This window comes from Pteronotus mesoamericanus, unplaced genomic scaffold (assembly GCF_021234165.1).
Source record: "Pteronotus mesoamericanus isolate MK-2021 breed Mesoamerican mustached bat unplaced genomic scaffold, CSHL_Meso_final contig_164, whole genome shotgun sequence".
In the NCBI taxonomy this organism is placed as follows: Eukaryota; Metazoa; Chordata; class Mammalia; order Chiroptera; family Mormoopidae; genus Pteronotus; species Pteronotus mesoamericanus.
Genome location: NW_026555065.1, coordinates 29,260,281 through 29,272,457, shown reverse-complemented (window position 1 = coordinate 29,272,457; position 12,177 = coordinate 29,260,281). Strand labels below are relative to the sequence as shown.

Below are 12,177 nucleotides of genomic sequence, written 5' to 3'. Positions count from 1 at the left end.
CAATGAAGCAAGGGGGATTGAGCATATGTATGTAGCTAGAAATTGTCTGATCAATGAGTTCTCTGACCAAATGAAGAGAAGTTCTTACTTCTTGCGTGAAAGGAACACAATTCAGATTTGGGATCAGTTGTATAAACTATCTGAATATTAGTCTCCTTGTGGGCAAAGTCATGTGGATGCTTTTTGGCATCCTGGAATATATAAGCTAACATGTATAAATATTAGCACATTTGGGCAGCCTCAAGCACCCTTTCTTTTTCCTTCTTTAGGACTTAATCGGCTAATCAGTAACTGGGACTAGATTTTTAAATGTTTTTACTTTTTTTCCCCCCAAGAATAAGTGCAATACAAATACAATAGATAATTGTTCTATTACTGTAGGTATTTACTAAACATTTTTACTTGTTTAAGGTAGGGAGGAAAAAAACATCAACACAAATCATTCATTTGTTACTTAGATGTTCGCTAACAGTGGGTTTGTGTGTGGCACAGTGCTAGTTATAGGAACTGGGAGGAGACCAGCTATGCACAGGGCATGATCATTGTGCTCAAGTGGTTCCAATGGCGTAAAGGAAACAGGACACCTATCCAGTCCTTAGATGAAAAGTCCTAAGTGCCTTAAGAGAGACACAAAGTGCCCTTTTCACTTGAAAAAAGAGCAATTACTTTCTGACTAAGAGAGATGAAGGAAGCTTTCATGACTTTAGCACTTAAGTTGAGAATAGAAGAATGGGAAGAATTTGAGCACATGAAAAGGAGTAAGAATGTCATTGAGGAAATAGTAAGAACAAGATACAGAGGCGAGAAAAGCCTTGTACAAAGAATGGGGAGTGGTTTGCTTGAGACAGGGAGCACAAGGAGGTGAAGGAAAGGACACTTGGTAAGTAATCCTTTTTTTTTTTTTTTTTTTTTTTTTTGTTAATTTTCACAGTGATAGTGTTGTTTAGGTGCGGTGTTATTCCCCCTTTTAGCAGATGAAGAAATTGAGGCTCAAAGGGTTTGAGTGATTTGTCTAAGGATAATATAAAGCCAGATCTGGATCTGTGAAGGTAAAATAAACAACTAAACTAGGTTTAGAAAATGGGTGAGCTTTAATTGACAGCATAAAGAATTTAAATCATATACTATAGCTCAGGGGTTGGCAAACTACAACCTATGAGCCAAATCCATCTCACTACAAGTTTTTGTAAATAAAGTTTATTAGAACACAGCATTGCATTGCTGTTCGTACATGTATTTTTATGGCTCCTTTTACACTACAACATAGAGTTGAGTAGTGGCAGAGAGTACATAGCCGTCAAAGCCTAAAATGTTTACTGTCTCACCCTTTACAGAAAACCTTTGTTAATGCTGGCCACAGTTGCTGGGTCTTACTGACAGTTTTCAAGAAGAGAAGTGACATTTTTGAGTTATGCATTATCGATCAAGACCATGTCCATCAGCTGGAGGGTGGGTTGGAGGGACACAGGCCATTTAGGAGACTATTTCAGTGGTTTGGGCTCTCACCTCTCAACTGCTGAGCATCACAGTGGCCTTCCAGTAAGTCTCCCAGCCAAAATCTCAAAGCTTAGAGAGTCCAGGTAGGCAGCAAAAATGGGCGAAGTGTGGCAGCAAGCTGACTTATGGCATCGCCTGGCAGCCTCCAGGCTGCGGGTACAATAGGGAGTGACAGGAAGTGCCAGGACCCGAGAGGCTGCCCCATGGAAATGTCCCTCGATGTTGCCCTGCCTTCCAGCTTTCTAAGAGAGGTCAGAACTTGGGATTCTTGTGTGACATCTCTGCATTTACAAATATTGGCCACTGCATTTGAATATATTTAAGCCCTTTGAGGCCGACCACGCAGCAGTCTTTGCAGCCTTTGCCCATATCATTGCCAGAACACTAATTCTGAGGAAATTTAATGCAGTCAACAACCGCAGCTGCTGTAGTTTCTTCAGCAGGCCTGAGAAACTTTGCCTGCAGTTTCTGAAGACCATTTTCAAGAGATAGACGGACAGACCAACCAACCAACCATCAATCTCTTGTTAGGTCAAAGCAGTTTTTAAGACCTACCTATGTGTTCTGCAGTTCCAGTGTTCACAATATAGCTAGATTGTCAGGATATTGGAGCATTTGTTTATTATCATAGATATCCAAGGGCAGCTGAAAAACAGCCTTGCCCTCAGAAGATGATGTGGGCTCCAATGTTAAGGACATACAGAAATCTAGTGAGAATTTGCTGTTTTGGATTTTAAAGGATCAGTCTTGAGCGTTGGTGATATTATATTCATGTGACATTAGGGAACTTTATATTTTAACAGATCTTGATAGACTTTCATATTTTCCCTATAACCATTCTTGATGCCTGAATTTTTACAGTTTAGAGGTTAATCACTTATAACCATTTATTCATTCATTCATTCAGTATTCATCGGTCACCTGCTGTATGCCGAGTACTATATAAGATGCAGAGGGAAGAAAGACACAGAAGTCATATCCCCTGCTTTTGTGGAGCTGTCATCTAGGGTAAAAGGCAGTTGCCTAGAAATGGTCATAGCACAGAAAGATAAAGGAACCTTGGAGGGAGCATCCACTCTATCCAATCAAACATACCCTTCTTCATGTAATAAAAATGCCTTGGAAAAAAGGTGAAAAACGTTCCACTTTATTAATAAAAATGACCGGAAATATCCTTAGGCAGGGCCAGATGCACACCTCGTGGAACCTCTGGGTGAAAAACTTTCATGAGAGTGACAGCAGAGTGTGGGACGCAGGGGCGCGTGCGCCTGCACAGGGTGCATGCTGTGGCGCCCTGTGGGCTCAGCATTTTTGAGAAATTCGAGTAGGAAGTATTTTAGGGAAGTAAAGGAGTTAAAAAAATTTTTTTCTATAGACCTTCATTCACTTAGGGCATATATATGCACGCCAGCTACTGTGTCAAGGACCGGGGACAGGGCATTAAGAATTATAGCCACCGTCTCTTCCCTTGTGTACTTTATAGTCTAGGTGAGAGTTCTGTGTGTGATAATTTTCATTACCTGGTCCAGATATGTCTTAACAACCTGAAGAGAAAAATATTTAAATGACCAATGAGTCTCACTTCTTTATATTTTCACATATATAGTATGAATTGAAAATATGATTTTGAAGTGTAAAAACATAACATTTTTATAAAAAAACAAATGTTATTTGGGTTATCAGAAAAACAAGGTTAATATGAAAAAAGGCAGTTACTGCCAAGTTCAATAGTATTGGAAATTTAAATTTTATTTATAATAAATACCTCACTGAAACTTAGAAAAAATATAAGGAGATAGATGCAAAATTTGTTTTGAAGTTTAAATAATTTCTCTTATTTGCTTGAGAAATTTTTCTCATACCTGCACCAAAGTTTAGCTTCTAGATGAGAATTTTAGAATCACAAAACTGAGGTGAGTTCTTTGGTTTGTTAAGTCTCAGAGAATAGCAATAGCTGATTTGGTTTGCTTTCAGGATACATATAACAGATATTACTGCAAGATAGTACTTAGCTAATAATTCCACTTGTTTAGTTTGTAGTCAGAAACTGTGGTCATGCATTCTTAAGCCATTTCTCCAGTTCTGTCATGGAAGATTCCATAATGGTTATCCTTTATACCAAATATACTATATATGCTAGATATTTTACCTATATTAATTCATATAATCCTCATAATTATACCTCCATTTCATAAAAAAGGAAACTAAAATTTACAAAAGTTGATTCCCTCCAAGTCTTCTAATAACTGGCAGAATTAGAATTAGAATCAAGTCTAGCAGGCGCTGAGGCTATTTGCCAGCAAGCTTTGCCTTGGTCCAATCCTGTGTGATTTTCAAGAGTGCCCTGTGAAAGGGAGGCACGACAATTGAGTGAGATCCTGGCTGGCCAGCCGAGTTGATTAGAGTCATCCAGTTATGCCATATGTGAGGGTTTGATCCCAGTCAGGACACATACAAGAAACAACCAATGAATGCATAAGTAATGGGAACAAGAAAGTGATGCTTCCTTTTCTCTCTCCTCTCCTGTCCTCTCCCTCCCTGCCGTCCTTTCTCTCTTTCTAAAATCAATTAAAAAATGAAATCAGTAACTGTATGAAAACATAAGAAGAACAGGACATGATCACTGAGGTCAGGATTGTGCTGGGGAGTCTGGGGTGTGCATGGCGACCTGTCGTCTGTCCACTGACCAGTAGGAAAAGGTCTGCAGTAGAGGTGGGGCCTTAGGCTGGCTCCCAGGCCCCTGCCTCTACATTGCCAACCACTGCATCACCCCTGACACCCAGGGAATGTGAAGAGAGTTGCAGGGCTGCAGAGGGATGTGGAAACTGGAAGAGGTAATGCTGAGCAGGAGGATAGGAGAGGACCAACTCTGTCAGAAGCGACCAGAATTCAAAGGGGAAAAGGAACTACTAAAGCAGGGGTGACCAGAAAAAGATCCCTAAAAGTTCGGGAGTCCAAAGCAAAATAGTAATTCCAAACCTCTCCGTTGGAATTGGGATTAAGGGGTCACTAATTAGGTGTTCTCTTTGAAAACAAACCTTGCTGGAGAGAAGCCAAGAAGAGTAGGTGCTACAAACTGTGGCCTCATCTACACAGCGCCATCACCTTGGTTTGCAAATCCCTTAGTAGCCAGAGCCTTCAGCATAATCTGACCTGGGTTTGATCCTTTCAGTGCATTCTTTTCTTTTGTGGAGTATAGTCGTGGTTATTGCTGCACATGGAAAACTTTAGTAGACATTGCGGTGGAGACACAGGCCTATGTCAGCGTTGGGAAATGCCTGTTCTCAGGGCAGCTTTGCAGATGTAGTTCTGCTTGGGTTTTGTAAATCATTGCTCATCTTTGTCTCATTTTTATTTCTCTTCCGATGCACAAGGCAGCATGTCGAGTGCATTGTAACCAACTTGTGCATGTAGACTGAGAGATTAGCTTACTAGGCGTAGGTTTTAAGTAAATTGTGTAAAATTAGCTAAGGAAAGAGCCAAGGCACTCAGCCACTTCTTCAATATTAAACAAGTATATGATTAATGTTGAAGGAGAGATTTTTTTTTTCCTTGAGGCCCAGGAAAGAAAAGCATTTTTTAAAAATTGTCTAGTACAGTTGACATCCAGTATTGTATTAGTTTCAGGTGTACAGCATAGTGATCAGTCATTTGTATAACTTCTGAAGTGATCTCCCTGATAAGTCTCGAAACACCTACCTGTTACTGCAATATTATTACAATATTATTGACCGTGTTCCCTAAACTGTACTTTACAACCTCATGGCTGTTTTTATAACTGCCAATTCATACCCTTTAATCCCTCTACCTTTTTCACCCAGCCCCCCAACCCCTCTCCCATCTGGCCACCAGCAGTTTGTTCTCTATTATCTGTGAGTTTGTTTCTGTTTTGTTGTTCATTTCTTTTGTTTTTTAGATTCCACATGTAAGTGAAATTATGTGGCATTTGTCTTTTTCTGACTTATTTCATTTAGCATAATGCCCTCTACATTCATCCATGTTGTCTCAAATGGTGAGATTTTGTTCTTTGTTATGGCCAAACAATACTCACATTCCATTGTATATAAATGTACCACCTCTTTACCCAATTATCTTTTGATTGGAGCATTTAATTTGTTTACATTTAAAGTAATTATTGATAGATATGTACTTATTGCCATTTTATTCATTGTTTTCTGATTGTTTTTATAGTTCTTTTCTGTTCCTGTTCTCTTGCTCTCCTCTCTTGCATGTTGATGACTTTCTATAGTGTCGCATTTGGATTTCTTTTCTTTATTTCTTGTAAATTTTTGGTTTGTGATTACACGTCCTTCATAAACACTGTTTTAAGTTGATGGTTACCTAAGTTTGAATATATTCTAAAATCACTACTCTTTTTACTCACCCCCTCCACATTTGTTTTCTGTTGTCATATTTAACTTCTTCTGTGTGTTTGTGTGTATCCTTTAATTTACTGTTATAATTACGTATGATCTTCCTACTTTTGCCTTTTAACCTATGTACTCGTTTTAGTTTTGGTTGAGCCACTGCTTTTATGATGTTTGCCTTTGTCAGTCAGAATTTTTTTTCTTTATAATATTTCCTTATTCATATTTATGATTTTTTTCTTCTTCTTAGAATAGTCCCTTTAATATTTCTTGTAATGCTGATTTGGAGGTGAAGAACTCCTTTAACTTTTTCTTGTCTGGGAAGCTGTTTCTCTCTCCTTAGCTTTGAAATGCTAGCCTGGCTGGGTAGAGCGATCTTGGCTGTAGGTCCTTGCTTTTCATATGCGTGTTCATTTTTTAAAGGGTCTGTGAGCTGGCAGGTTTTCAAATTTTTAGTATTTCAAAAATAATTTTGAAGAAAATTTTAAAATAGGGAAACATACAAAGAATACCATAATGCCCATATTTATACCACCTGGCATTATCTTTTCACATTTTACCAAGTATTCTTTAAGAGTTTTTCATTTAAAAAATGCATCATTATAGATAAAAATTAAATTGTATTATTCTACATACTACCTCTCCAAGCCATTCTCTTCTTCCATATTTCTAGTAATAACCTCTATCATGAAACTAATGAGTATCTTTCCAGGCTGTATATAAATTTAGATAGATGTTTATATGTCTGTTTATACAGACATGCAGGCGTTTGTGCACAATACTGTTTTTCTTATCTCTGAGTAGTAGTCCATTGTAAATATGGGGTGGGAAAAAGTAGGTTAAATTACCAGCTATTATTACCTATAAGATATGAAATAATAATAATTATAATGAGCAGAAGATAAATAATACAAGAATAAACTCTTTTGCATACTCACAGCTGTAAACCTACTTTTGCCTACCCTTGTATGTACCACCTGTTTCTCCAGTCATCTATTGCGGGACACAGGCTGTTTCCACGTCTTGGCCACTAGCAATAATGCTACAATGAACATAATGGTGCCTATATCTTTGCGAATTTAGGGGCTATATCCAAAAGAGGCATTGCTGGATCATATGGTAATTCTATTCTTAATCCTTTGAGGAGCCTCTACCATTTTCTATAGTGATTGAGAACCTAAACACACTTCTTCCACGGAATTGTTGATAAAACACTCAGCCAATAAAAATAGATCTATTTAGTGTACAGTTACTCATATTCTATTAAATTAATATAACTTTTAAGAAGCAGTATTGCTTGGTAGTTCAGACCTGTAAAATAAGAATAGTGAAAGCTCCTATCTCACAGGATTCTTGTGAGAAATAAGTGGTTTAATTCGAATAAAGCAGGTAGAACAATACCTGGTGTGAAGTAATAAGCACCCGATAAATGTTAGCTATTATTTGCTATTACCATCTATCCATTGCCCTATGGAACCTAATTATTAGGTTTCCAACTTTCATTATTGCACTTACCACCACAATGAAAGCCTGTGTCTGTGTATCAAAGTGTCTTTTGGGTATGTCCCTAGAAGAGAAATTGATGGCTCATGGGCTATGCATGTTTGCAGTTTTACTTGGTTCTGCCAAAGCCAGCTGCACCAACTTCCACTCCCTAGTGCAGCCAGTGAGTTCCCATTTCCTCACATCCTCAGTAGCAGTTGGTGTTGTCTGACTCCCCATTCTCCTCCGTCCCCAGCCTCTGGCATTGCTAACCCACTTTCTCTCTCTGTCTCTACCTATTCTGGGCATTCTGTTTAATGGAATCACATAATACATGGGTTTTTGTAACTGGCTTTTTTCATTTCATGCTTTTGAGGTCCATCTACTTTGTAGCTTATATCAGCATTTTATTCCTTTTTATGGTCCAGTAATAGTTCATTAAGTGGATATACCACAGTTTGTCCATTTTTCAGCCAATGGAAATTTGGTTTTCTACCCTTGGCTGTTTGAATAATGCTGCTATAAACATTCATATGCAAATTTTTGAATGGACACATTTTTTTTATTTCCTTGCTTATACATATATTTAAATACCTAGCAGTGGGACTGTGGGGTCATATGGCAACTATGTTTAACACTTTGAGAACCTGCCAAAGTGGTTGCACCATTCTACATTCCCAGGAAACTGTGTCAGGGTTCCAAGTTCTCTAAGTCTTGGCCTCCAACACTTCTTATTGTCTTTTTGATTCTAGCCATTCTAGTGAGTATAAAAAGGCAACTATTTCACGGTTTTGATTTGCATTTCCTTGATCTAATGATGTTGAGCCTTTTTTTCATGTGCTTATTGGCCATTTGTATGTCTTCTTTGAGAAATGTCTGTTCAAATCCTTTGCCTGTTTTTAATTGGGTGATGTGTTGTTCTGAGTTGTAAGAGTTCTTCATGTGTTCGGAATACAAGTTCTTTGTCAGACTGTGTCCATATTGTCTGCTGAGAGGATGGACCACAAGTCAGATAGCCCCGAAGTGTATATGGACAATAAAGTGACTGCATCTACTTTTCTGTAGATTAGAAGCTCCTGCATTTATCTCAAAAATACAGACTTTCCACGGTTGTCTAGGTGAGCCTCTCAGCCAGTGAAGGTAATTCACTTTTGAAAACACAGGAGATATACTTACACACTAATTAGTTTGAATTTAATAATGGAAAGCATCGAGACCATTCCTTACATTTCCAAACTGTTGATTGGTTAACTCAGCCTCATTTGGATTTCTGTTTAACCTGGCCTCTTCCTTTTTTCTTCCTCTCCTTTTTCTCCTCTTTCTCTTCCTCCTCTCCCCTCCCCACTCAATTTCAATTTCAGATTGAAAATGGCTCAGGAATCAGTCAGCAAGTTGACGTCAGAGAAGAAAGTGGAAACAAAGAAAATCAACCCCACGGCCAGTCTGGTAAGATGCATGTTTCAACATATCCTCAAGATTTCTTGTTACAAGTAGGGTGCACCCAGCAGTGTGTCTGAATTTCAAGGCTAAAACTCAGGACAATAGCAGGTAGTATCCACATTCTCCGTTCTCCTCCCAGAGTAGCATACGGTAAAAAAAAAAAATATATATATATATATATATATATATATATGGGAGGAGGGATTGAGGAACAAAACGCAGCTTCATGCATTTGCCCACCAAACTCAGCTAAGTCATTTCCGATAAACCAAATTGAGTCACTTGCCATTTCACGCCTTTTCACATGCCCCTCTAATGCCATGATCCCCCTTATCTCAAAGCACCTTTCTCCTGAAATGTTTAAGCATTTTGTTCTCATCAATTTCTTTTCCCTGTTAAAGAAATGGGCAGGACTTATCCTCTTTTGATGGTTGGGAAAACAGAGATGCAGAAAGAATGCAGCCTACATCGTATCGCTACAGTGAATAACAAGAACCAGGACCAGGCTCCAGGCGCCAGAAGTCTCTCCCTGTCCTAGAAACTAGCAGCCTCATCAGGCCTCCTAGTTGTGAGGCCAAGTTGTCCTCCACAGTCACGTTTTCAGGGTAGATCACAATGAATCTCCACCTCTTTGTTACAGACAATAGTCGAAATAGATAAATGGTTATGAACCCAAGATGTCAAGAGTTCAAATTCCAGCTCAGACACTTAACTAGTTGTAAAACCTTAGTGAAGTTATTTTGCTTCTCTGCCTTTTGCAAAATGAGGGAAATAATATTACCTGGCTTTAGGGTTATTTTGAGGAGGCGGAGAAGAGACATGTCAAGTGTCTAGCACATAATAAGAGCTCAATAAATGTTCTTTTCCTTGTTAAGAATTTCCGCCGCTTTGGCTGATGCGGCAATGGGCAGTGAGTGGAACTATCACTCTGATTTTCAGGCCCTCACTTTGTTTTTCAGACCCTGCCTTCCCTGTGCCCTGACCTCTTACAGCTACTTAATGTTATCTTTTTGTGGCACAAGTACTTTTTGCCAGTCCCTTGAAATCCTTTGACAGTCGAAGTGGAGCATAAGTTATAAAGTGAGATGACTTCCGTTGATTGACTGTGCTGTCTCTCATAACAACCGCCTCGGGAGCTAAGTGAGTGTTGAGTGAGGTTCACAGGTGAGCAATGGAGAAGTCTGAGCCATACAGCTTGGTCAGGGAAAGCAGTAGTCAGGACACACAGCCCCTACCTGAGTGGATGTGTCCTCCATGCCTGTTGACACTGTATTCATTACGCTCATTTGTGTGATTGTCAGAGGCAGTGAGCACAACGCTGATTTTTATCTCTCTTCTTCATTGGCCTCTACTCCTTTCCCCAAGCATCTCATTTGGACCTCTATCCTAACTTTTACTGCCAAACCCTATCTCCAGAGGTAAAGAAAATGGACTCAGCTTTACAGACCAGGTATTTTCAAATGGTGTGCCACAAGAAGTTTTAAAATATGCAATACCTGACTACCTCGTCAGGGGCACTGACCTCTTTTCCCTTAGACTGTCAGATTAAAAAATGGCAGGTGCCAACACAAAAAGCCATCCAGTGTGAGTGAATCAAAATTACCCCTATTTTCCTGTCAGATCAGCAAAAAATATAATATATTTTTGGGTGTGTCACAGAACTTTAGTAATTAGTTTATGTGTCATGAGATGAAAAATATTGGAAATCACTGCTATAGACGAAAGGTCAACAGTGCTATGCTTTTATAAGTGACCTTCACCACGAGCAAGCTCCCAGTTGTGGTCCTCAGCTTAGAGTTGTTTGTTGTGTTGTTTATTTTCATAGAAATTAGGGAAGAGCTTGTAGACTGATTCCTGATTTAGTTTCTCAAGTCAGGCATGGGATTCAGACTCGGGACGGGTGTTTAAAATCATCAACTTACATTTACGTCTAAGCCAATATAGTAATTCACTGTAGCATCGCACCGCACAGATCACAAGCAGCTGGAAATCCATTCTCGAAGGGCTTCTCTCTGCATCTCCTCTTTCCAAAAGAGTGCACTTCTCCCATTTCTTTTTTAGCCTTTGATTTTCCCACCCCTAAAAGCAGACACGCCCATCACTGTGTTTAATCTATTTACTTCTCCAGAGTCCTGGAAACAGGGAGGGTCCGTGTTTCTGTTTTGTGCACTCTTGTTCTCTGCCTTCCTGCCAGCAGACTTCCAGGTTCTTCCCCCATTAGAAGGCTGGCGCTGGCAAGGAAGCTCAGAGAGGGAGAGCAGAGCGCCCGGGCAAAGCGGGAACTCTTGCCACTCTGTAAGTCAGGCCCTCCTCCAGGGTGACTTTTCCTATCTAGACTCCCTAGAAACTATTTCTCGAGCATTCCCTAAGTCCATTAGTGGGCCGAGGTGAGCAACACCACAAAGTTAGGACTTTTGTCACAGAACAACAGCCTGGAATCGCAAAGGTCAGTGTTTCCAATGGATATACTTGGTTTGCTAGCTGGTTATTAATTTTGTTTGTTTGTTGGAGAGAAGGGTGATATGTTGGGAAGGGCCGGCAACTGAGGGTTTCAGGAAAGAAGGATAAAGATAGTCTTATTTCTGCAGCATGTAGGACAACTCTAGAATTGTAGACCAAAATGTGAGAAACGTATCAAAATTTGAGGAAGATGAAAAGTTAGAAAAAGGAATGATAATAAGCTCATTTTCTTCCTAAACTACAGAAAGAAAGACTGCGTCAGAAGGAAGCCAGCGTGACTACCAACTGAAAAAGAGACACGAAAACGGTGATGGCAAGACCGGGTTCCTTGCTTACTCTGTCACACCAGCGCTGCAGGAGGTTCTTGAAAGATATGTTACTAAATGCTTCTTTTGCTCCTCTCTATGTGAGGTCATCTGCAGTGGGAACCCCTGCCTTCTCAAAGAAGTCCCTGGTTAAACCACAGAAACAATGAAAAGCTGTTAAAGGAAACATTGCGGGAGTGTTGATCATTGTTTCTTATAGGGGTTCAAAGTCTACTTTGTTATAAGACCAGAACAAGTACCACGATTTTCCAAACTTTTTTTAAAAGTAGAGATTTTGAACTTTCTAACCCACTCTTCATATATGTAAATTTGTGAGGGAAGAAAAGGATATTTTATGGCAGTTGACTTGAAGGAGTTCAAGCCTTTACCTGCTGCTGGTTTGATTATTGGTCTTAATTTTGGTCCCACTGCATGAAGATTTTGAAGTGTCTTTCTCGCCAAAAGTGTTGAAATTTACCAAAACTACTTTTAAAAAGGTCCAAGACTTTGTAATCCCCAGATGAGAGAAATGGTTGTTTTGTTGTTGTTGTTCATATTATGACAAGGAGAGAAAATGGAATTATCCATGGACAGAGAAGGGGCAGAATAACCACAAACTTCATCCT

The 12,177-nt window shown here is 39.4% G+C and overlaps 1 protein-coding gene across 1 annotated transcript in view; it reads left to right on the top strand.

Moving 5' to 3' along the window:
- FMN1 (formin 1) overlaps positions 1 to 11,597 on the top strand; it is a 342,380-nt gene extending 330,783 nt beyond the window's left edge. Inside the window, exons 17-18 of the mRNA XM_054565622.1 lie at positions 8,708 to 8,792; positions 11,491 to 11,597. Coding sequence (XP_054421597.1) covers positions 8,708 to 8,792; positions 11,491 to 11,535 — 130 coding nt within the window. The 3' untranslated portion in view covers positions 11,536 to 11,597. The remainder of the gene's footprint in view (positions 1 to 8,707; positions 8,793 to 11,490) is intronic.
- Positions 11,598 to 12,177: the final 580 nt, after the last annotated feature.